Source organism: Tiliqua scincoides, chromosome 5 (assembly GCF_035046505.1).
Source record: "Tiliqua scincoides isolate rTilSci1 chromosome 5, rTilSci1.hap2, whole genome shotgun sequence".
In the NCBI taxonomy this organism is placed as follows: Eukaryota; Metazoa; Chordata; class Lepidosauria; order Squamata; family Scincidae; genus Tiliqua; species Tiliqua scincoides.
In genome coordinates this window covers 10,186,899-10,208,610 of record NC_089825.1, presented here as the reverse complement: position 1 = coordinate 10,208,610, position 21,712 = coordinate 10,186,899, and the positions used below count along the sequence as shown (strand labels likewise).

Here is a 21,712-nt window from a genome sequence, read left to right as displayed (position 1 = left end):
GCAAAAGGGGATTTTCACATAACAAGTGCTGGGTGTGGCAGAAGGGTCTGAAAGCTGAAACCAGTGGTTCTCAAACTGTGGGTTGAGACCCACTGGAGGGTCACAACCTGAATTTTGGTGGGTCCCATAGCAGCCAAGCATAGCTCCCAATGAAAGCACAGGTGAGGAAGGATCAAATTTTCAGAAATCAGCTAACTGCCTTCCAAACAGCTCCAGCTGTTTACAAGCATTTGTAAATATAGGGAGCTAAATGTTGTAGCATCTTTTTTCTGGTTAGGAACATAAGAACAGCCCCACTGGATCAGGCCATAGGCACATCTAGACCAGCTTCCTGTATCTCACAGCAGCCCACCAAATGCCCCAGGGAGCATGGTTATTATTATGAGTAAATAAATGAAAAGGTTATTTCTTTCTAGATTTTTTTTAAGGCTTGTAAACCTAGGTGGATCCCAATAAAGTGCTGTTTTAAAAAGTGGGTTGTGGTGCTAACACACCTGAGCCTCACACCTGGACATACCAAAAGTTTTTCTCTTGCTGAAATACATCTCAAAGAATCAGAAATGCCCCCTTTGTCTAATCAACTCACCAGAGTTCTCAGGTTCCAGCGTCTTATCCTTCTATGTCTAAGTCTACATGTAGGGAAGAAGAATGTTATCCCTGGGCATGGCGTAGCTAGGGGAGCAGGGGAGGTCCATTTCCCTAGTACCAGGCTTTGGGGGGTGTCAAGACACCAGTGGCCAAAATTGTGGAAATCTTGGTATTTATGAATAATAACATCATGTTATATATCATTTGATGGCTAATTTAATGCAGAATGAAACAAACCGCATTGAATTATCTGTATTCCATCAAATGTTATAGCCAGATAACCAGAAAAGGAAAACACGGGTTGATCCTCAGTCCTGACAAGTAATTTGCTGGCTGCACAATAACAGGCCTGAAGCCTTGGCCAGACCAGGGCAGCACAGCATCCTGGGAGCCTCATGCTGATGCAATATCTGGTGACATGCATCAGGTGACTTCATGTGAGTGTGTGTGCATGTGCAGTATTTCCTGCACCCTGATTGAATGTAAGAAGTATAAACGTCCAGCAGAGGCAAGCAAGTGTGTGGGAGAAGCAGAGCATTGTGAGCCGGAGGCTACTTTAGTTGGAATAGTGGATCGTGTACCGTTTGTACTATTTGGACTCTGTAAATATCTGTACATAGTAAAGGAGAAGTGTGGTGGAGAACTTCTGCCTTTGAGTCTTCTTTGTCGCCGGGGGTGAGGGCAGACCGACCTTGAGGCACAGAAACGATAACTGCCGTGCAGCTTTCTGCCGTGCCAAGCTGTTGGCGGAGCTCCAGCAGCAGAGCGGAGCGGTTCCGGAGCGGCCTGGGCACAACGCAGCTCGCAACACAACTGCCTTATGTAACAAAAAGTGAATTTCTTTAACTCAAAATTGACACCCTAAAATTTTGGGAGGACATATGGGAAAGCCCAGTTGAACATAATAAAAATGCTTCATGGATTAAAGATGTTTGTAAAGAACTGAAAGGAAAACATATGAATGACATTGTGATAACTGATATGATTATAAAGCTAGTAAAGAATGTGAAAAACCCAAATGCACCTGGGCCGGATGAACTTAATGAATTTGAGTTAAAGCACCTAACAAGTCTCTTGCACTCCATTTAGCAGTGCAATTCAACAGTGTTCTTCAAAATTCCATCACTGAAGACTGGATAACAACAGGTCGCACATTTTTAATAATGAAAGATCAAAAAAGGCAATGAACCTAACAGCTGTTAACCAATCGCATGCCTCCCAACAACATTCAAGCTGCTTACAGATATAATTACAAGTTCAATATATGATTATTTATTTGAAAACAACTTGTACTCAGCTGAACAGAAGGTAAACTTCAAAAAGTCAAGAGGTATGAATTTCAGCTGCTAATTCACAAAATGGTGCTCAAAAATTCAAAAAGATGAACAAATCTAAATATGGCATGGAGAGATTATAGAAAGACATTTGATTCATTGCCACATAGCTGGGAGGTAGAAGTTGCGTAGAAATGTTTGGAATTAGCAAGAACTTCCAGCAATTCATCAAAGAAAACATGAAAAAAATGGAAAACTATATTAATGGCCCATGGTGAAGATATTGGGGAGGTTAGTATCAATGGAGGCATATTTCAGGGGGATTCTTTGTCACTGTTGCTCTCTAGTTGTTGCAGTCACCCCTGTCACCTTTGTTCTTGTACAGCGTGATGATGTTTGAATCCCTCATGTCTTGAGGTACTCCACCTTCTCTCCAGCAAAGACAGAGGATTTCATGCAGCTCAGTGAAGATGATCTCTGAGGACGGACGGAAAGCTCTTCAACCTCTCCAGACTGAGAGCAAAATCCAAAGTCCAGCTGAAATGTCTGCGTGACTTCCTCTTTGCCGACAATGCAGCTGTCACTACCCACTCTGCCAAAGATCTCCAGCAGCTCATGGATCGTTTTAGCAATGCCTGCCAAGATTTTGGACTGACAATCAGCCTGAAGAAAACACAGGTCATGGTTCAGGATGTGGACTCACCTCCCTGCATTACAATCTCTGCGCATGAACTGGAGGTTGTCCATGACTTTGTGTACCTTGGCTCAACAATCTCCAACACTCTTTCTCTTGATACCGAGCTAAACAAGCACATCGGTAAAGCAGCCACCACGTTTTCCAGACTCACAAAGAGAGTCTGGTCCAACAAGAAGCTGACGGAACATACCAAGATCCAGGTCTACAGAGCTTGCGTCCTGAGTACACTTCTGTACTGCAGCGAGTCATGGACTCTTCGCTCACAACAGGAGAGGAAACTGAACGCTTTCCACATGCGCTGCCTCCGACGCATTCTCGGCATCACCTAGCAGGACAAAGTTCTAAACAACACAGTCCTGGAACGTGCTGGAATCCCTAGCATGTATGCACTGCTGAAACAGAGATGCCTGCGTTGGCTCGGTCATGTCGTGAGAATGGATAATGTCCAGATCCCAAAGGATCTCCACTATGGAGAACTCGTGCAAGGAAAGCGCCCTACAGGTAGACCACAGCTGCGATACAAGGACATCTGCAAGAGGGATCTGAAGGCCTTAGGAGTGGACCTCAACAGGTGGGAAACACTGGCCTCTGAGCGGCCCGCTTGGAGGCAGGCTGTGCAGCATGGCCTTTCCCAGTTTGAAGAGACACTTGGCCAACAGTCTGAGGCTAAGAGGCAAAGAAGGAAGGCCCATAGCCAGGGAGACAGACCAGGGACAGACTGCACTTGCTCCCGGTGTGGAAGGGATTGTCACTCCCAAATCAGCCTTTTCAGCCACACTAGACGCTGTTCCAGAACCACAATTCAGAGCGCAATACCATAGTCTTTCGAGACTGAAGGTTGCCAGCGTTGCTCTCTAACATCTCTTTATTCGCCTGTCAATGATTCTGAATAAATCAAAAAATGGGATACCGTATTTTAGACCAAGCTGGGAAAATAAATCAATAAATCATCTGTTGTATATGGATGATTTAAAACTATATGCAGAACAAAAGAACAACCCCACTGGATCAGGCCATAGGCCCATCTAGTCCAGCTTCCTGTATTTCACAGTGGCCCACCAAATGCCCCAGGAAGCACATAACAAGACACCTGCATCCTGGTGCCTTCCCTTGCATCTGACATAGCCCATTTCTAAATTCAGGAGGTTGCACATGCATATCATGGCTTGTAACCTGTAATGGTACCAAGATGTGTCTGCCCTGGGGTCCAGGTATTACAGCTTCTTTATGTAAAGTTCACATGGAAGGCACTCTAAAGTACACATTCTTACCTTAAGAAAGTAAGAACAGCCCCACTGGATCAGGCCATAGGCCCATCTAGTCCAGCTTCCTGTATCTCACAGCGGCCCCACCAAATGCCCCAGGGAGCACACCTAATAACAAGAGACCTGCATCCTGGTGCCCTCCCTTGCATCTGACATAGCCCATTTCTAAAATCAGGAGGTTGCACATACACATCATGGCTTGTAACCTGTAATGGATTTTTCCTCCAGAAACTTGTCCAATCCCCTTTTAAAGGCGTCCAGGCCAGTCGCCATCACCACATCCTGTGGCAAGGAGTTCCACAGACCAACCATGCGCTGAGTAAAGAAATATTTTCTTTTGTTTGTCCTAACTCTCCCAACACTCAATTTGAGTTGATGTCCCCTGGTTCTGGTGTTATGTGAGAGTGTAAAGAACATCTCTCTATTCACTTTATCCTTCCCATGCATAATTTTGTATGTCTCAATCATGTCCCCCCTTATGATTGAGCCAAACAAAATTATGCATGGGAAGGCCCACAGAAAGCCCCACTGAACCTGAATCGCTGCTAAATGCAGTGCAAATATTTAGCAACAAAAATTTAAATGAAGTTCTGATTGTACAAATGTGTAGTTTTATCAATGCAATGTGAAAAAATTCAGAACCTAGATGGATTAGAACTTGGAAATGGATGCACTGTGAAAACATAGTCAAATAATGAAAATCTTATTTAGAAATCTTAAAAGCAGATAACATCCAGAATGCAGAAGTGAAAGATTTGACACAGCAAGAATACACCAAAAGAATGTGAAAAATCTTAAAATCAAAGTGAAATGGCAAAAATTTAATCAAAGCCATAAATACATGGGCCATTCCAGTAATTAGATACTCAGCCAGAATAACTGATTGAACTCAAAGTGAATTAGAAAAGTTAGATAGTAAAACACGAAAATTAATGCATTGTGCATTACATCCAAAAAGTGATGTAGACAGATTATATCTACCATGTGAAATTGGAGGTCATGGACTTCTACGAGTACAGAAGGTAATGGAAGAAGAAAAAAAGAGGTCTGAGTGATTATCTAAACAAAGCACGGAAAAAACTGTTGAAGGCTGTAAAAATGGAGAATACTAAAGAAAGTAGGGATATAACTAAGGATAGAAACTAAGAATATAAAAAGCAGCAATTTGAAAACAGGTTGAATAGCTGGAAAACAGGTTGGATAGCTGGAAAAATAAACCACTGCATGGAAAACACCTGGAAAATATGAAGGACAAGTGAAATGAAGGAAAATATGAAGGATAATGACTTGGGTCATGGCTGAACCTGGATACCATCAAGAAAGAGACCAAATTTTTGCTGCACAAGAATTTTTGTCTGATTTTTGCTGTACAAGAACAGGCACTGCAAACAAATGTTAGGAAGGTTAAAATCCGGAAAGCAGGTGAAAACCCTAAGTGCAGACTTTGCCAAGAAAAAGATGAGACTGTATCCAACAGATTGCGCAGACAGATTACAAAGTCAGACACAACAGAGTTGCAAAATTAATCCATTGGTCATTATGTACAAAAATATAATTTGCCTTCATCAGAAAATATTTGGGAACATCAGGTTGAAAAGGTGTTGGAGAATGAAAATTCAAGATCCTGTGTAACTAAAATTCAAGCGGACTGACACCTTGAACATAATACACCTGACATAACAATAATAGAAAATCAAAATGTCTGACTAATTGATTTTGCAATTCCTGGAGATGCCAGAGTTGATGAAAAAGAACTAGAAAAAATGACAAAATACCGAGACCTGACCATTGAAACAAGACACAAACAAAACATTCTGAAGTGGTCCCCATTGTCATCAGGGCACTTGGAACAATCTCAGAAGTTTTGTGAGTTACTTTAAACAACTGCAGCTTACTGAAATAACACCATCAGATCTGTAAGAAAATAGCGCGTTTTGGAAAATCATACTGCACCAATACCTAGTTGATGCTTAGGCTGAGACTTGTATCAGTTACTCAACACCAGTTAACAACTGTGTTTCATGTCGTTTGAAATCATCATCATCATCACAGCTGATGCTAAAACTCCTGTTCAGATGTGTGAGTGTCATCAAATTGGCCACTGGTTTTTTGTTGGTTGCTGATTTGTTGGGTAACCTGTGCATCCCCTGCATCAGCTGCTCAGAGTGGTGTGCAACTGCTCCAATCACACCATAACCCAGAAGTAATTCCTTCCACATTTGTCTATGGTGGGTATAAAAAAATTTTTGGGCCCCCAGGTGCCAATGCCTCAGCTACATCATTGTTTCTGGAGGGATTTTCTGCTTTTCACAACAGGAATTGGGGATCTTTGATGAGAGAAGTTGCCCAAGTTATATGTTTCATGCTGGGTTCTTTGGATCGTTTGTTTATTCCTTTTATGCCAAAGATGTTAACCCTGTGCAGCTAAGTTCCTTAAGGCCCAGTCCTATTCAGCTTTCCAGTACTGATGCGGGTGTGCTCTACGTCCTATGGTGGGAGCACCGTCATGGATGCCTCCCCAAGGGAAGGAAATGTTTGTTCCCTTACCTTATGGCTGCATTGCGACTGCAAATGTACTTGAAGGTTGAGTAGGATTAGGCCATAATGGAAGAGTTGTAGTGGCTATTTTCCCAGCTTTTCCAGCCTGGGCTGTGTGTCAGATGCTCCTCCAAAGAGATGAAGGTAATCAGCTAGCTGACCTATGTGGGAGATACAAACCTAAAGGATCAGTAATGCTCCGCTTTCTCCTCCCAGGACAGGAATTTATGGTAAGAAAGTCTGATTCTTTGCCTAAAAAGCAGGGATTTGCCAAGGAGAACAAAAAGTGGATGGCTTGATCAGGGCAATCCTGTGGGTTGGCTCTTGCTGTGTAACAAAAATGGAAAACACTAGAGTATATCATTCAGTACAGAAATAAATGCAATGGAAAACTCCATTAATAAAGTACCCTGTTATTACGTCTTTTATTTCTTTAACCATGTCAGTGTCGTAGGTGGAGCCAGCATGTGTTTGAAGTGAGAACCCCCAGTATAGCCTGCTTTGGTGTCACATTTCCATAATAGCTCTGGAGAGCTGATCCCTTCTTCACTTCTACATTTCTGTTACCTTTTCCATGATACGTAATCTCCATTGACCTTCATAGTCTGACCACTGGAATTGATTTTTTCCAAGTGTCATCTGCTTTATAAATTGGTCTGGACTTGAATTTGTCTGAGCTAAAAGGTTTAAATTTCACACCTATTTGTGGTGTGGAAGGTGGAGAAGAAAGGTATGAGCATAAAATGTGGCAAGTAGAGATTTGCTGTCTTGTCAAAACAGAAGTAAGCTTATGAATGTTCAGTAGCTAATAAAGCCTTAGAGGAAATAAGGCTGGAGCAAATGGCTTGGAGCCAGGCACAGCTAAAGTGTTCTTAAAATCATTACAATAGGCTGGTTTGAGCTTTCACGCAGTAAAACTCTAGGAGACCTATTCCTGGCACAACATGGTTACCAAATTCAAATCCTGATTAAAGGTGAACTGCTGCATGCAATTAGTCTTGTAAATATTAACTTTAAACATAAGAGGATTTTGCTGGACCTCAAGGCATGAAGTTGTATACAGCCCAAGTGGGAATCCTCTCACATGTTTGGTTACTGGGTATTTAAAATGAGTTTATGCTGAATTTGTTTCCATATAACTGACCTGTGATAGGTTCAGTTCATGCAGCCCATACCTGAATTCTGTAGGTAGTGGCTGATACAAAAACTTCTTGTGAATGTATACATCTACATGAGTGCATCTCTAATTCCCAGTTCAGCTCTTTATTGCTGAATTGGGTGTATTGAAATTTCTTCTTGAAATAGGCAGATTAGAGCTTTCTGGGAACACTCGAGGTGGCAGCAGCAGAAAGCAGAGTGGATGAAATAGGATTAGAAATAGCAGCAACCTCCTGCTTTCTCCATCATTCATGATGATTGGTGGCTCACAGCAGCAGCCTTGGGCAATGAGGTGAGTTGCCTTTTCTCCAATTCTCTTCTTGCTCGCTGAGAATTGGAGTGTAGGCTGAAGTGATTGTGTGAGTGGCAGGTAGGGGAAGGAACAGGCTGCAGGACTTTCCCACCAGTTTGCTGTTTTCCCCAACCTGCTACTCAAAGCAGCTGTTTGACCTAGCCTCATAACTAGGCCGGCCCTGATGAGTTGGCATATTATTCCAACACATGGAAATACTGTAACCCAGCTGCTTTCTGAGTTTATAGGTGCAAGCATGTATGACAAAATTCATGTAAAGTCAAGTAAGCTCAGTTTCTATTTCCATGTTTTGGATTAGATCAGGGATATCAAACTCGTTTCACACCTAGGGCTGAAGTTAGCATTCATAGTGTCTGCTGAGGCCTGAAAGTGACATCATTAAGCAGATGATGGCCTGAAAGTGACATCATTAAGCAGATGATGGCCAGAAATTACTACTTTGTTCTCATGTAGAAACTCATTAGCTGCAAATGACAGAAGAGAAAATGTTCATATCTTGTTTATATTTTCAAGGTATGAGAGAGCCTAATTATCAAGCTGGGAAGCCCAATTGTATTGGTGGCCAGGTAAATGCTCCCAGGGGCTGCATCTGGCCCACGGGCCTTATGTTTGACACCCCTGGATTAGATTATCTGTGTACGGTTTGAAAAAGACAACTCAGAATTTGTTAAGATGCTTTTTATGGCTCTGGAAGTAGCTTTTGGAAAGTCTCTTGGCAATTGTGGGAAAAACAAATGAGAATCCTTGCTTGTTAGTCTGTGAATCTCTCCTCAGAATTGTGAGTTGCTCTTGTTGGACCAATGACAGTCCTGGCATATGCTCAGAGCCAAGCCATCTGTGTAACTGGATGAGAGTTTCTTTTACCAAATGGATGAATTCATTGGACGGTTTTGACAAGTGTGTTTGGGAAATGCAGAAAAATGCTGCTGTCGTCATTGTTTTATACTCACTTAATCTTTTCCCCTTTTGTCATAATTCAGTAAGATTTATTTAGAATCTGAGTGCTGGGCAGTAAAATCTATCATGCATGCACTGGCATCTCCCATAAGACAACCATTTTAGTTTCGTGTTTTGCCCTTGGGGGGTGAAGGAATTTAACATCAGGTAGATTTGTAAATATAATTTAATACTTAGCTATACCCAGTGATATTTAACACTTCCTTCCCATTGGTTTAATACATTTTAATTCTTGCTGGATGCACTTGTCTGTGTTTTACAAATATATTGGTTTGGATTCAAAGCACCATATGATTAGTTCTGTATGCCCAAGGAGAGTTTATCTTTGAAGAATCAAAGGACCTATTTCCCATTCCATAGGACATACCTCTCCAGAAATTTAGGAGAGTTTCAAAAGCAGTGTCAGATATGGTGAGTGCGCGTCTGCTGTCTGAAACAAGAAAGTAAAGAAGGTACTTGGACAGTTAGGTTGTCCTGACAGCCTGCGCTGACAGGCTGCATACATTCTGGTGGCGTTTCCAGCCCTAATGGGATTGGGCTGAAATTCTGTCAGTTAGAAGATGCAAGTGAGTTATGAAGGAACTGGTTGAATTTGTTTGGGCTGTGTTAGGTATATGCATTCCAGTCAGATAATCAAAATGCTTCCCTCTGACAGACAATACCTGTTTTCAATCCATTTCTATGCAGCTGCATAAAATAAAATTGTGTCGTATATACTATGAATAGAAAACAGACCATTCAAATATTTTGTTTCAGAATAATTTGACATGAGCGCTCTCTGAAAGCCTGATTCTAACCATGTTCACTTGGAAATATGGTAAAGACTGGTCCCATTTTGCTGTTTCCCACATCCTGTACATTCCTGTCCATACCAGAACATATTTCTGGTTTGCTTTGCCATCTTTACGTTTAAGTGAAATATATTTTTTAAAAATTATGGAGATAAAAGCTTCCAAATATGCAGTTGTTGGTACACCATACATTATTTGCAGGTCTTCAGCCTTACTATTGGAAATACGTTTTGACTATTGATGACAGAGATAATGTATTAGAGCAACGGTCTCCAAACAGGAGACCTCTGTGCAATGGGAATGGTCCTGGCATGACTGGTGTTTACTGTTCTGCCGGGGAGCCCCACTGCCAGACTCCCAAAATTGAGCTCCAGCCTGCCGTGTCTGCCCAGAAATCTGGGCACAGAGGCTGCTGGGGTAAAGGAGCCCAGAAGCAGCGGGCCAGAGCTTGGTTTGGAGAAGATTGGCAATGGGAAGGACCGCAACCCTGCAGAATGGTAAGCACTCTTCACGTGGGGGAGGGAAAAGTCTGAGCGCCGCATCCGGCCAGGAAGAGAGGGTCTCCAGAGTTCTCTTTTAGAGGATAATAGAGTGGTGTTTCTGTAATGCTGAGGTATCCAATATGTGTGTCCCTTGGGAGGCGTGGCTAGCTCCCAGGGGCGTCATGAGGCATCTTGGGGAGAGAGGTGGCCATAGCTGTTCAGCTCAGCTCAACAGGTGGGGAGGGTGTTTGAAACATGGTGGGGGAAAGTGGTGGAGCCTCCCCGCCAAACCGAGAGAAGGCTGGCTGGGCAGCTGTGGAGGTGCTGCATCTCATCAGCACAGGGTGTGCTCCTGGCAGGCTTCAAACTGGAAGGGAAGCCTGACCTACAGAGAGCTCCACCAGTAAGTACAGGAAACCCAGCGCTTTCCTCCATTTGGGAAGGAGGGAGCCCAGCCTGCTCTTAGTGGGGGTGTTTGTGTGTGTGTCCAAATGCCCTAGCCTGCATTCCTCCGTCTTGCCTGGGGGGAATAGGGGTGGCACCTACATGTTGGGATGTATGTGTGTGAGCATGCCCTCATCTACTTTGGGGGTTGAGTTGTAATCTTGCTCTGTGTGGCTGCAATCCTATCCACACTTTCCTGGGAGTAAGCCCCATTGACCTAAATGGGACTTACTGCTGAGTAGACCTACATAGGCTTGGGGTCTGTCAGCTTAACCAAGGATCTTCAATTTTCTCTTTTTCCTCCCCCTTCAAAAAAGAAAAAAAAGCCGCTCTTGTTCAGTCGAGCTTTGTCAATTAAAATTTGATTGAAAAATAAAAATACCCATTTCTTTTCAGCCACCCTCCTTTTGCCTCCTGCCTCCTTTTTGGGGGGCGGGGTACTTCCCATGTTGGCTGCTATTATAAGACAAAAGGCACAATCTTAGCTAGGTCTACTCAGAAGTAAGTCCTGTTGTGTTCAATGGGACTTACTCTCAGGAAAGTGAGGTTAGGATTGCAACCAAACAGTCTCTGGGTCTCAGTTTCACATCAGTTTGCAAGTAGTAGATACACACAAAACAAAGTCTTTCCCTCCCCCTGCAAATTTCAAGAAAGAAAAAACATCCCTTTCCAAAACTCTCCAGGTGTGCTGCTAACAAACTCAGGACACAATCCTAACCAGGTCTACTCAGAAGTATGCCCTATTTTGTTCAATGGGGCTTACTCTCAGGTAAGTGTGGTTAGAATTGCAGCCTCAAGAATACTGGCAGCTGTTTTTTTGTTTCTAGTGTATAATTATAACACCCTCATCCCCATATTGGGGGTAACTGAGGTGAGGTGTTGTAATGGGGAGCCATGGCCAATGGCCACAAGGATCAGGGGAGCCGCGGGCCAGAAAAGTTCAAGAACCATGACTGCAGTGAAACACAAAGTTGCACCATAATGATCCCTGGGTAATAACAAAGATGTATTTTAAGAATATGAATGATGACTTTAGAGTGTCTTACTGAACATGGTAAACACTGATATGTGATTTTATATATATAGTAAGTGGTAAAGTTCCTACAACATCATAAAATCAATATGTGTGCATTGTTTTTCTTTCCCTCTTATTACCCATCTCTTCTTCCTGCCTTAAAACAAAACAAAGCACAAGCTTGGTGCTGTGATAATAGTACATTTAAAAACCAGTTAATGACTTGAATCCAAAATCACCTGATTGAGATCCCAATCCTTAACAGTGTGTGCTGGCTCACCGCCAGAACACTGTTGCAAATGTGCCATAAAGCATGTTTGTGAGCTCTCAGTGCTGGAGCTAGCCCAGCAGCAGCCAGTAGAAAGCTGGTGCTCTACCAGCATGGTTCATTGCCTGAACCGCTGGGTGGTGGAGAGGTAGGTTGGGGGAGGTGGGGAGGAGGCATTCCAGAATGGGGGGAGGTGGGGAAGGGCAGGGAGAGTGCAGGGAAGAGGCATGCCAGGGTGGGAGCAGGTTGAGAGAAGAGCGGGACCAGCGGAGCTTAGCTCCACCAGATCCTGAGTTCCATGTCAGGCTGCGCAGCCTGGCACAGAGCTCTCCTGTTCTGCGGCAGCTCCAGAGCTGCTGTAGAATCTAGTAACCCCATTGTGGGACTATTTCCTTTACTCAGGAGAAGGGGACGAACGTCTCCTTCTCCCAAGGAGGCGGCGGCAGCTGCCCAGGGTGCTCTGGATGCCACAGCAGCTGTTTTCTCTGCCAAAGCAGCCCTGTGCTCCAGTCAGCTCAGGATTGGGCTGCTGCACAGTGGAGTTTTCCTGCCCCTTCCTCTCTTGAGAGGGCAAAAGCCTCTCTTTAGAGTTAAGATGCCTTCAGAAAGGAATGGCATAAGTAGAAGTGCCTCTCTCCTTGTGCTGGACAGTATTACATCCAAACCAGTATATATTCTGGCTAATGACAGCTATAGAATGCAGTTTCTTGCTTGGTTTCTGTGGTTTCTCAGCTCTGGTCACTGTGGAAGGGTGACCACCCTCCCTCCTTTTGCAGCTGGGCTTGGGACCATTTTTGGTGGCGTGGAAGCATGTCATGAATGACACATGGATCCCAGTGGCACCTACAGTGGTGTATTGGTTGAGAGGACAACTTGCTCCCCAAGTGCCAGTTAAGGATTAAAGGCAGTGAATAGAACGTTGCTGCTGGAACTAGCATGCTGGTAGTGGTTGACATTTTATGGCTTTGTGACAGGTCTTCCTCTTCGCTTTTTATCTTGTACCCAGGTTTATTTTTTTTTAACTAAAAAAAATTGTTGTGTGCTTCAAACTGCTCATCAGTCACTTCAGTTGATGAAGTCTGGAAAAGAAAATTATACACAGAAGCAGCATAGTTTTTATTGATGCTAACTAACCAATTTGGAGAGCTGATATTTATTATATTGTACAAACCTTTGATTAAAAAAACAATTATTTAATTAATCTTCATTTCTTATAGACCTAATGTCTGTTTTTGCTCCAATTATATCCTGTTTCTTCCAGCTGGCTCTCCAATCACCGCCTTCCCCCATAGCATGTCACACATGCTTCATTGGTGTGACTGCATGCTATAACATGGAGGGATAGGATTGGGCTGTTAATCATGTTTCTTTGGGGGAAAAATACCATTTACAATATTCTTCCCTACTTCCCTCTGAAATATAAAGTAAAAATTTGACATGATCAGCAAATTTGTGAACAATCTGTTGATGCTGAATTCATTTCAAGGGATGTATGGTAGCAGAAATGAGTAATGGTTGCACAACCACCATGCTTGGTGGCATATGCTCAATGCTGGTGTTGAAGAAGATAATGAAGGTTTTGCTTTTGTTTGGTTTGTAAAAGTAAGAGTAATTTCTGATGGTTTGCTCTGCAGCATTTGAAGACTGTAGTAGATGTCTTCCTCATTTGAGATTTTTTGTGGAAAGAGTATGTATTTTTGTGCATGCTAATTTGCACTTACCTGGATTTTATAAGAGCAATTTAAACTTTCCTGAGAGAGCAAAATATTCAGGCAAGTGAAACAGTGCTTGTTTTCCTCCCTCCCTCTTGTCTTCCTGAGGGTGTTTGTAACCCTCTTAGATATTAGCACCAAAATGCTCTGATCAAGCTTCACTAACATTGCTTTTGCAACTCATTTTGACATTTGATTTAGTAGCCTGCAGAATTATGATAGTTATGAGTTTTATGTGTACAAATGATAGCAAGGAAATGCCACCATCATATTGAATGACTTCCCCTGCACCTCTGGGTAGAAATAATATTGCAGTGCTAGAAAAAAAAAGCCCTCTCCAATTTCTGACACCTATCATCTCCCACACATTTGAACCAACTGTCCTCAGGAGAGAAGGATCTAATTAACACACAAGCCCCTGAGTCACTGTGACAGCCTGCTTTCATGGTGACTTGTGAAGAATCAGAGTTCTACCCACTGCCAAGCCTTGAAATTCAAGGGTGGCTTTTTAATGAATAACCCAGGTACATCATTTTTCCCCCTGCGGAAATACTCAAATTTCTTTTTTCAAACACCAGAACATCTCTGTATTACACATCTAGAAAAGTCATACATTTACACACTGCCCTGCGGGGGGTGTGCCATTTCTGCATATATGACAGTGTCCCTTGCGTATTTCAGGGTAGGGGCTGTATGAAATTTGAAAGGAACTAAGAGTGTTACTCTCCTAACTGGGATTCAAATGAAAGATCTTGTTTATATAAATAGACATACCCCTCAGGTCACAGTATACATTTATTTTAACACATTTTAAACTAAATATTATGAACAATGCTTTTCAGCCTGGTATGCAGTATGTACCTCACACTGGTGTTGGAGCATGTATGTCGCTAAGGATGACAATCAGTTGGAGACAGTGTGGGAGAGGTTCATGTTGCAGATATTTTAATTAATAGTTAATTGCACTTTTTCAGATTGTGTTGCCCTATGAGACAGGAAACTGTCTTGTTTCTTTATTACCTATGTAAACTGGTTTAGGAGCTTTTCCTTTACAAGCAATGTATAAATACATCAGTTAGTTTAAAAAAGAGCCTATAAGTGTCAGGTGAGTGTTATTTTTGTTTAATTTAGCCCCACCCATCCTTAGGGGTTAATTACTTCTGCAATAAATAAGAGGGTGTTGTTCTTTTTAGAATCACTTACTGTTCGTGTTTGATATGAAATTCTGAAATAATACTTGACACCACTGTGCTAAATTTTGTCATAGTTAGATCTGATGACTGATGCCATATGTGGACAGAGAGGTTATAATGTTTTAATTTCCTGTGGACTGCTTCATGCTAATTTTTTGAAGCACCCTGTGATCCAAATTGAAAAATGTGACTTTCTTTGAACTTAATTTTGAGGTCTGGGTTCTTCTTAACTACCATCATTGCAAATGGTCTTTCAATATACATTTAGTAAAGTGTGTGTGTGTGTGTGTGTGTGTGAAAATCTAAATATGAGGTAGATATATCGTGTGTGTTCGAATGTCCGAAATTTTGAACATCCAAAATCTGGTGAATGTTGACATTCACGTGTGAATGTTAACCATCCTAGGCAAATGGTGTTGAACACACCCTGAAAAATGCTAGCATGTTCATTTAGGGTACTGCCATTATTCACTGGTGTTATCTCTGATTTTAAAGATAATCAAAAGTCTGTGCCTCTTGTTGTTTATGAAATTTCAGACATTTGCTATAATAGAGTGTATCTTTTTGGTTGCAAAAGAATCAAACTGATAGCCTGGAACTTTACATGTGCAAATGTTGGCTTGCAGCTTAAACATGTTTCTTAAATGTTGATTGTGTTTATTATCCTTAATTGAAATCTCATTGTCCAATTAAAAATAAAATTAAGTAAACGTGGTATTTAGGAATATTAGAAGGATTGAAGACACATTACTTAAGCACCATATATATAGGCAAATTAACTTTCATTCCTCTGATCATCCCCTCCAGGAAAGTGTAGTCAGTGTCATTGTTTACTCTTCAATGTATAATGTTTTTGTCTCCTTTCACTGTCAAGAATTCATTTCAGAAGCTAATGAATTTTTAAAAAGTGTTTTCCCATGTCCATTTGATAGAGTCCTGCAATTTGCCTTTCATTGTTTGTTTTCAACATCTTGCTGTCTTCCTCCTCCCACCTTTTTTCTTTCTTTTTTCAACTGTATTACATTTTTTATTGAGGACCAAGATGAACTGGTCCCTGCATCATTGGGCCCATTACACTTCCTAACAATTCCATTTACACCTTATTGTTTGTCTTATTGCTGGAAAATTCAGGTGATTCATCATGCCTGAGGAAGCACCTGATCCCATTTCCCTTGATATCACAATCGCTGTGTGACAGGAATACAGTAAGCGTTGGCTTTAAAACTACCTAACAGGCCAAGGTGATAACTCTTTTGGGACTTTTAGCCTTTCAAGTATTGATGAGTTCCATTTTCCTGATGCTGTGTTTTCTTGCTTCCTTTCAACAGCCCTCTGAGTGAGGAAAAGGGTTTGGAGCTGATAAAGGAAGTTGCAGGCCTTCAGAAGCTACAGATGACTGCCTTTGCTGATATCAAGTACGTACACAGAGTTCAACCCTGTTCTATCACTCTCCCCTTAATTTCTTGTTTCCTTCAGCACTATAATCCATCCTATGGTGGGAGAGGCAAAAATCACACCACAATAACGTAATTGTTCTGAATTGTTTTGTGAAGTTGTAACTGGTGTGAAGGGAGATTTGTTTTCTTCCTGTTTTCGTTACAGAGGAAGATCTCCCTCTATGGCAGTGGTATTCAAACTAGAGCGTTGCGACGTCCTAGCCTGTGGGTCCTGGCCTCTACCCCCTTAAGGGGTGGGGGCAGCCAGAAGATAGGGGGAAGGCAGCGGCGCAATCCACAGGGGGGCTGCAGGGGCTTGGGTGCACTTGCCCAAGCATCCTGCAGCCTCCCGGGGGTGCGGGGAGCCCTGCGCAACCTTCGGCAGGGCTCCCCAGGTCAGGAAAAGTGAAAATGGAGTGATCGTGCTCCACTCCGCAAAACTGGAAGCGGAGCATGATCGCTCCGCTTTCCCTTCTGACAGGGCTGCAGGGACTGGGGTGCACCCTCCAGTTCCTGCAGTGGCCGTCCCTGTGTGTGGGGAGCCCTGCGCAAGCGCCTGCAGGGCGCCCCAGTTCAGGGAAAGGGAGAGTGGGGCGATAGCGCTCCGCTTCCGCTTTTGCGGAGGCAGAGCAGATCGCTCCACTCTCCCTTTCCCTGACATGGGGCACCCTGCAGGTGCTCGTGCAGGGCTCCCTGCACACAAGGACGGCTGCTGCAGGGACTGGAGGGTGCACCCCAGTCCCTGCAGCCCCCTGAGTGATGCGATCCTGGGGATCGCGTTGCTGCCTTCCCCCTGCCCCTGCTGCCTCCCCCCCGCCCCCGCCAAGACTTACTGCAGGTTTCAAACTCCTGGAGAGTTTGAAAACCGCAGCTCTATGGGATAACCTGATGAAATTGATTGCCAGTAGGTTCAGAACCTGCAAAAGATTGTGTTTCTTCATGCAATGCATAAATAAAAATTCATGGAATACACGACTACAAGATGTGATGGCCAATAACTTTATAAAAGCTTAAGGCAAATTCAGAGGATAGGTCTATTAACAGCGATTATTTATGTTAGCTAAATATGATATTCCACCTTTGAAGGCAGCATGCTGCTTTGATTATCAGAGCCAGCACCTCCTGTTTGTGAGCCAGGTTGAATTGGTCAGGCTAGCATTGTAGCTAATGTGTTGGACTAGGTAGAAATTCTGATCCAGAAAAGCACTACTCATTTACATATCAGTGTCATCATATTGTAAAAGCTTGCAGCAGAGAAGCAAAGTCTAATCATGCAATCCTACATGTGCTCAGAAGTAAGTCTTTTTGAATTCAATGGAACTTACACCCAGGTAAATAAATCTAGTATTGGAGTCTAAATACTGTACATTTGAGATTAATTAACACAAAATATAGATATATAATATGGTCAATAGAATTGTCAAGAACAGGCGGAAGGCAGTGCCAATCAGGGAAAAACTTGAAACTCAGGTTTTGCCTGAGTTACATTTGAGACACTGGGGTGGTCATCTTTGGAGAGACAGCACTGAAGATAGCAGAAGCAGAGGGAAAAGAAGATATCTGCTGCAGAGTACTGAGGTTGCAAATAGTTAACATAGAGGTTGGAGTGAAGACTGTGGGCTAGCTATTTCTATTGCTGGCACCCCAAATTTTGCAATAAAGTAATTTTGAAGCAACCCACGCAACAAGTTGATCATTTCACATCTGGTTGTCAGCAACCAGTATACTGGTTTTTGTTCAGTTTGGGATTCTCAAGATTTTCTTGGACTTGATGCTTGTAATATGTTGTCCACTGTTGAATTCAGATTATTCTGAAGTTTTTCTAGCAAACCTGTCATTTGTTGTATAGAACAGACAATGCATATTTGACGACTAAACAGTTTGGAAGATAATGTTTAGAACAAGGGTCTACCATTTTAGGTGACAGCTCTGGCTATATTCAGATCTTTTTATGAAAGTACTAGTTATGCTTAATCTGTTTTGTTAATGGTTATGTAGATGTGAAACAGATTCTATTATTTTGTATTACATCATTAGGGTCCATTAAAAGAATATTAGCATGCTGATATAATTATGCAAGCTGACATAAAATGACAATAAGTTTGATTTTATAATCCAATTATGGGTGTCTGTGGCCTCTGGTGATTGATGGTTGGACTAATACAACTGGGGATGAAGGTGGGTGGCTATGTCAGGAGATATTTTGATGATACTGTATATGCGCAGTGATTCCTACTCCAGTGTGTGCAATAACAATATCCTTTTACTCAGTATTCAGCCTTGAGAGAATGAATTTGTTTATAAGAAACTGAGTGGATGTAAACCCAAGTACAATGTACACTATATAAAATCTGCTTGTTTTAATTCTCTTTTGTTGGTTCTGGATTTTCTGGCTCTAACTTTTATAGCATTATTTTTCAACTGCATTCTATTCTGCATCACAGTAGCTCTCCAGAGTTTCAGACAGGGTCTTTTTCTCTCCTAACAGGAAAAGCCAGTTGAACCTGGAATGCAAAGCATGTTCTGTATGAGCGAATATATTGGTCAAATCAATTTAATACTATGGGACAAGCCAGAAAAGGAGAACTCATGGAAGTAATCTCCAGAACATGAAAATTCGCAATAGCTTCATTAGACTCTGCTAACAGAGCATGGGACAGCAGCACTCCTTGTATTTCAGCTATTGCCTTTCTCACCCACTGTCAACATTTTGATTAACATCCTATGAATTTTATCTAATAAAAGGCCTCTGACAATGCTTGACCGAGTTAGAAGTCACATGAGCAAGTCAGTGTGCTGATATTAGGATGGGTGAATCTGTACTGTCATTGACCACAAACAGAAATGGTTATACAGTTCCGTCATTGTGCATCCAGTTTGTAACTCAGTCTGCATCCTAAGTCTCCCCCGTGGTAGAGAGGGTGGAGTCTGCATCCTAGGTTTCCTCCCCCGTGGTGGGGGAGGGGGAGAGGGGGGGGAGGCGTGTGACTGAGCTCTGCCGGATCCAGAGTCACGTTTCAGGCCACATGACCCAACATGGGACTATTTGATTCTGTGCCAGCTAAAGAGCTGCCTCAGAATTGGGTAGCCCCATTGCAGGGCTACTTCCCTTACTTGGGGGAAGGGGATGAATGTCCCCTTCTCCCGAGGAGCCAATGGTGGCTGCCTGGGGTGCGCAGAGTACCGCAGCAGCTGTTTTTGGTGCCATGGCAACCCCGTGCGCAGGTCAGCTCAGGATTGGGCTGCCTGTAACCCCCCTAACAAGACTTTCAAAATTGGTTCATGCTCATGTGTTTTATGTAAAGCAAGATGCTCAGGAGCTCAGCCTTCCACTAAATAAGCTAATATTGGGGTTTAATAACTGTGGGCCCAATCCTATCCAACTTTCAAGCACTGATGCAGTTGTGCCAGCAGGGCCTGTGCAACATCCTGCAGTGGGGGGGGGCAGTCACAGTGGCCTCCTCAAAGTAAGGAAATGTTTGTTCCCTTAGGGATGCATTGTGACTACATCAGCCCTGGAAAGTTGGATAGGATTGGGCCCTATATCAGTATCCCTAATTATAACATTTATGTCTTGGTGACCAAAGAACAATTATGGCAATGCTGTCAATGTTGCTTTTTTTCTCCTTGTACATTCTGGTTGCATTTCCAGGAAAATGATTTGTGTGTGTGTCTGTTGGATATGATAGCATTTAATTTTTATTTGCTGATAAAATTATTCAGTCAAAATTCCTAGTTCAAAAAACCAACTGCATTCTAAAAGTCCACTGTAGGAAGCTTTGCAGTGGTGCAATGAATGTTGGTTTGCTTTCAAGCGTGGGTGAAGATGACTAAAATAAGAATGTAAAATAATTTGCATAACAATACCCAGTTTAAATCAACAGCAGTTGCATTTAAGTAAATGAAATGAGACACATATGACTTAGTTTGACCTGATGGACAACAGGATAAAAAGTAACTTACCCTTGCCTCTTTTTGTACCCCTGAACCGCATGTACTTGAACTGGCATGTCAGCAGTAGTGTCTTAGAAGCATGAAACCTTTGCTGATGGTGGTTGTGTTTTGCTTCCTTCTGCTATATTGGTATCACCTGAAAACCCAATCAGCCATTCAATAAAATCCACTCATCCAAAACCGAAATACTGTTGCAGTACTTAATATTTCCACTTCATCATGATAGGTTATGACATAAGGCAACTGTAGGTTGTAAAGATGAACACTGATAGAAAATATTGGTAGCACAGCTGCAGATCAGTTTATTTAAAGCAGCATACAAATTAGAAAACCAGTGATGCAGCTTCTTCCCCTGGGGGCTGGGGATAAGAGTAGGCCCTCAGTTTGGCTGTACTTGTTGTAAGAGGTGATTAAACAGCCACCAGATAGATGGGACTCGTTAGCCTGGGAAGGCAGCTCATCTGAGAGAAGGAAAACTCTGATCCCAAACCTCCACTGCCTTGTGGCTACATCCAGTTATGGAAAAGGCTTCAGGACTCAACCTCGAGGCAAAATCCGGAGCCAGAGTCCCTGAGGCAGTTTATGGCTGAACACGGTCACATTCTGGCAACTCCTGCGACGCCGCTGGAACCAAATGTATTGGCTTCTGCCTTTCCATTGGACCATTTCAGCGACGTGGAGAGGGGGGATTTGCTGCATGGGAAACAGTCTATCCTCCGTATCTACTTTACCCAGGCTTCGTGCACTGGAGAGGACACTCTGTTCCAGAACCACCATTCAGAGCATTATACCATAGTCTTCCGAGACAGAAGGATGCCAATATGGATGCAGCTTCTTTTTGATGAATCTTTGCTACAAATATATAGTGGTTTGGAGGGTGATGTTCAGCACAGATTGATGCAACTTTTCCAGGGTTAAAGCTAATCTCTGAGCTCAGATGTCTCCAAGCTCTGGATGTCTTCTTTTTGTTCCAGGGTCACAAATGAGGATGTCGATTGTGGGAAGTTATCTCTTTTCTATCCATATTTAGCACCTTTCTTTACAAATGAAATTGCACAGTTAGCCAAAAAAAGTTGTCTGTGCCCTTAAACTTTTTGTCAACCGAGAAGGCAGATTTGCTGTCAAGTGCAACTTGGCACTACGGGTCTAACCTTGCTATACACATATTTTTTATACACGGATTTGACTCAACACAAATGGCCACTGCAAATGAGAAGGAATGTGCTGATCTCTGGAGTAGGAGAAAAATGCATCTCTTTAAAATCACACAGGGGAAAAAAACTGCTTTTCTTACTGTTGTAGAGAGACAGTCATGTAAGCGATGATTCCAGTCTTCAGGCAGGGGGTCCTTTGCATTTCTAATTGCTGAGTGCCTCTCTACAACCATAAGAAAAGGTGTTTTAAAACCACAGTTGTAAAGGGGCGCACTTTTTAATTTTTTTAAACTGCTTTTATTTAACACAATTTATGGTACCAGCAGAGAGTCCCATAATCAAACCCCTGCGGATGTTGAGACATGACATTATTCCATTAGGAGGAATGGAGGGGCAAGAAACCTGGGAGTGGATTTTTAAATTTATTTTTCCACTATTTTTTTTATCTATGGATTTTTTTAATCCACTAGGGG

At 42.6% G+C, this 21,712-nt stretch overlaps 1 protein-coding gene across 1 annotated transcript in view; it reads left to right on the top strand.

Annotated features, from left to right (window-relative positions):
* Positions 1-21,712, top strand: part of PTPRN2 (protein tyrosine phosphatase receptor type N2) — a 636,554-nt gene that overhangs the window by 188,160 nt on the left and 426,682 nt on the right. Inside the window, exon 10 of the mRNA XM_066627523.1 lies at positions 16,024-16,110. Coding sequence (XP_066483620.1) covers positions 16,024-16,110 — 87 coding nt within the window. The remainder of the gene's footprint in view (positions 1-16,023; positions 16,111-21,712) is intronic.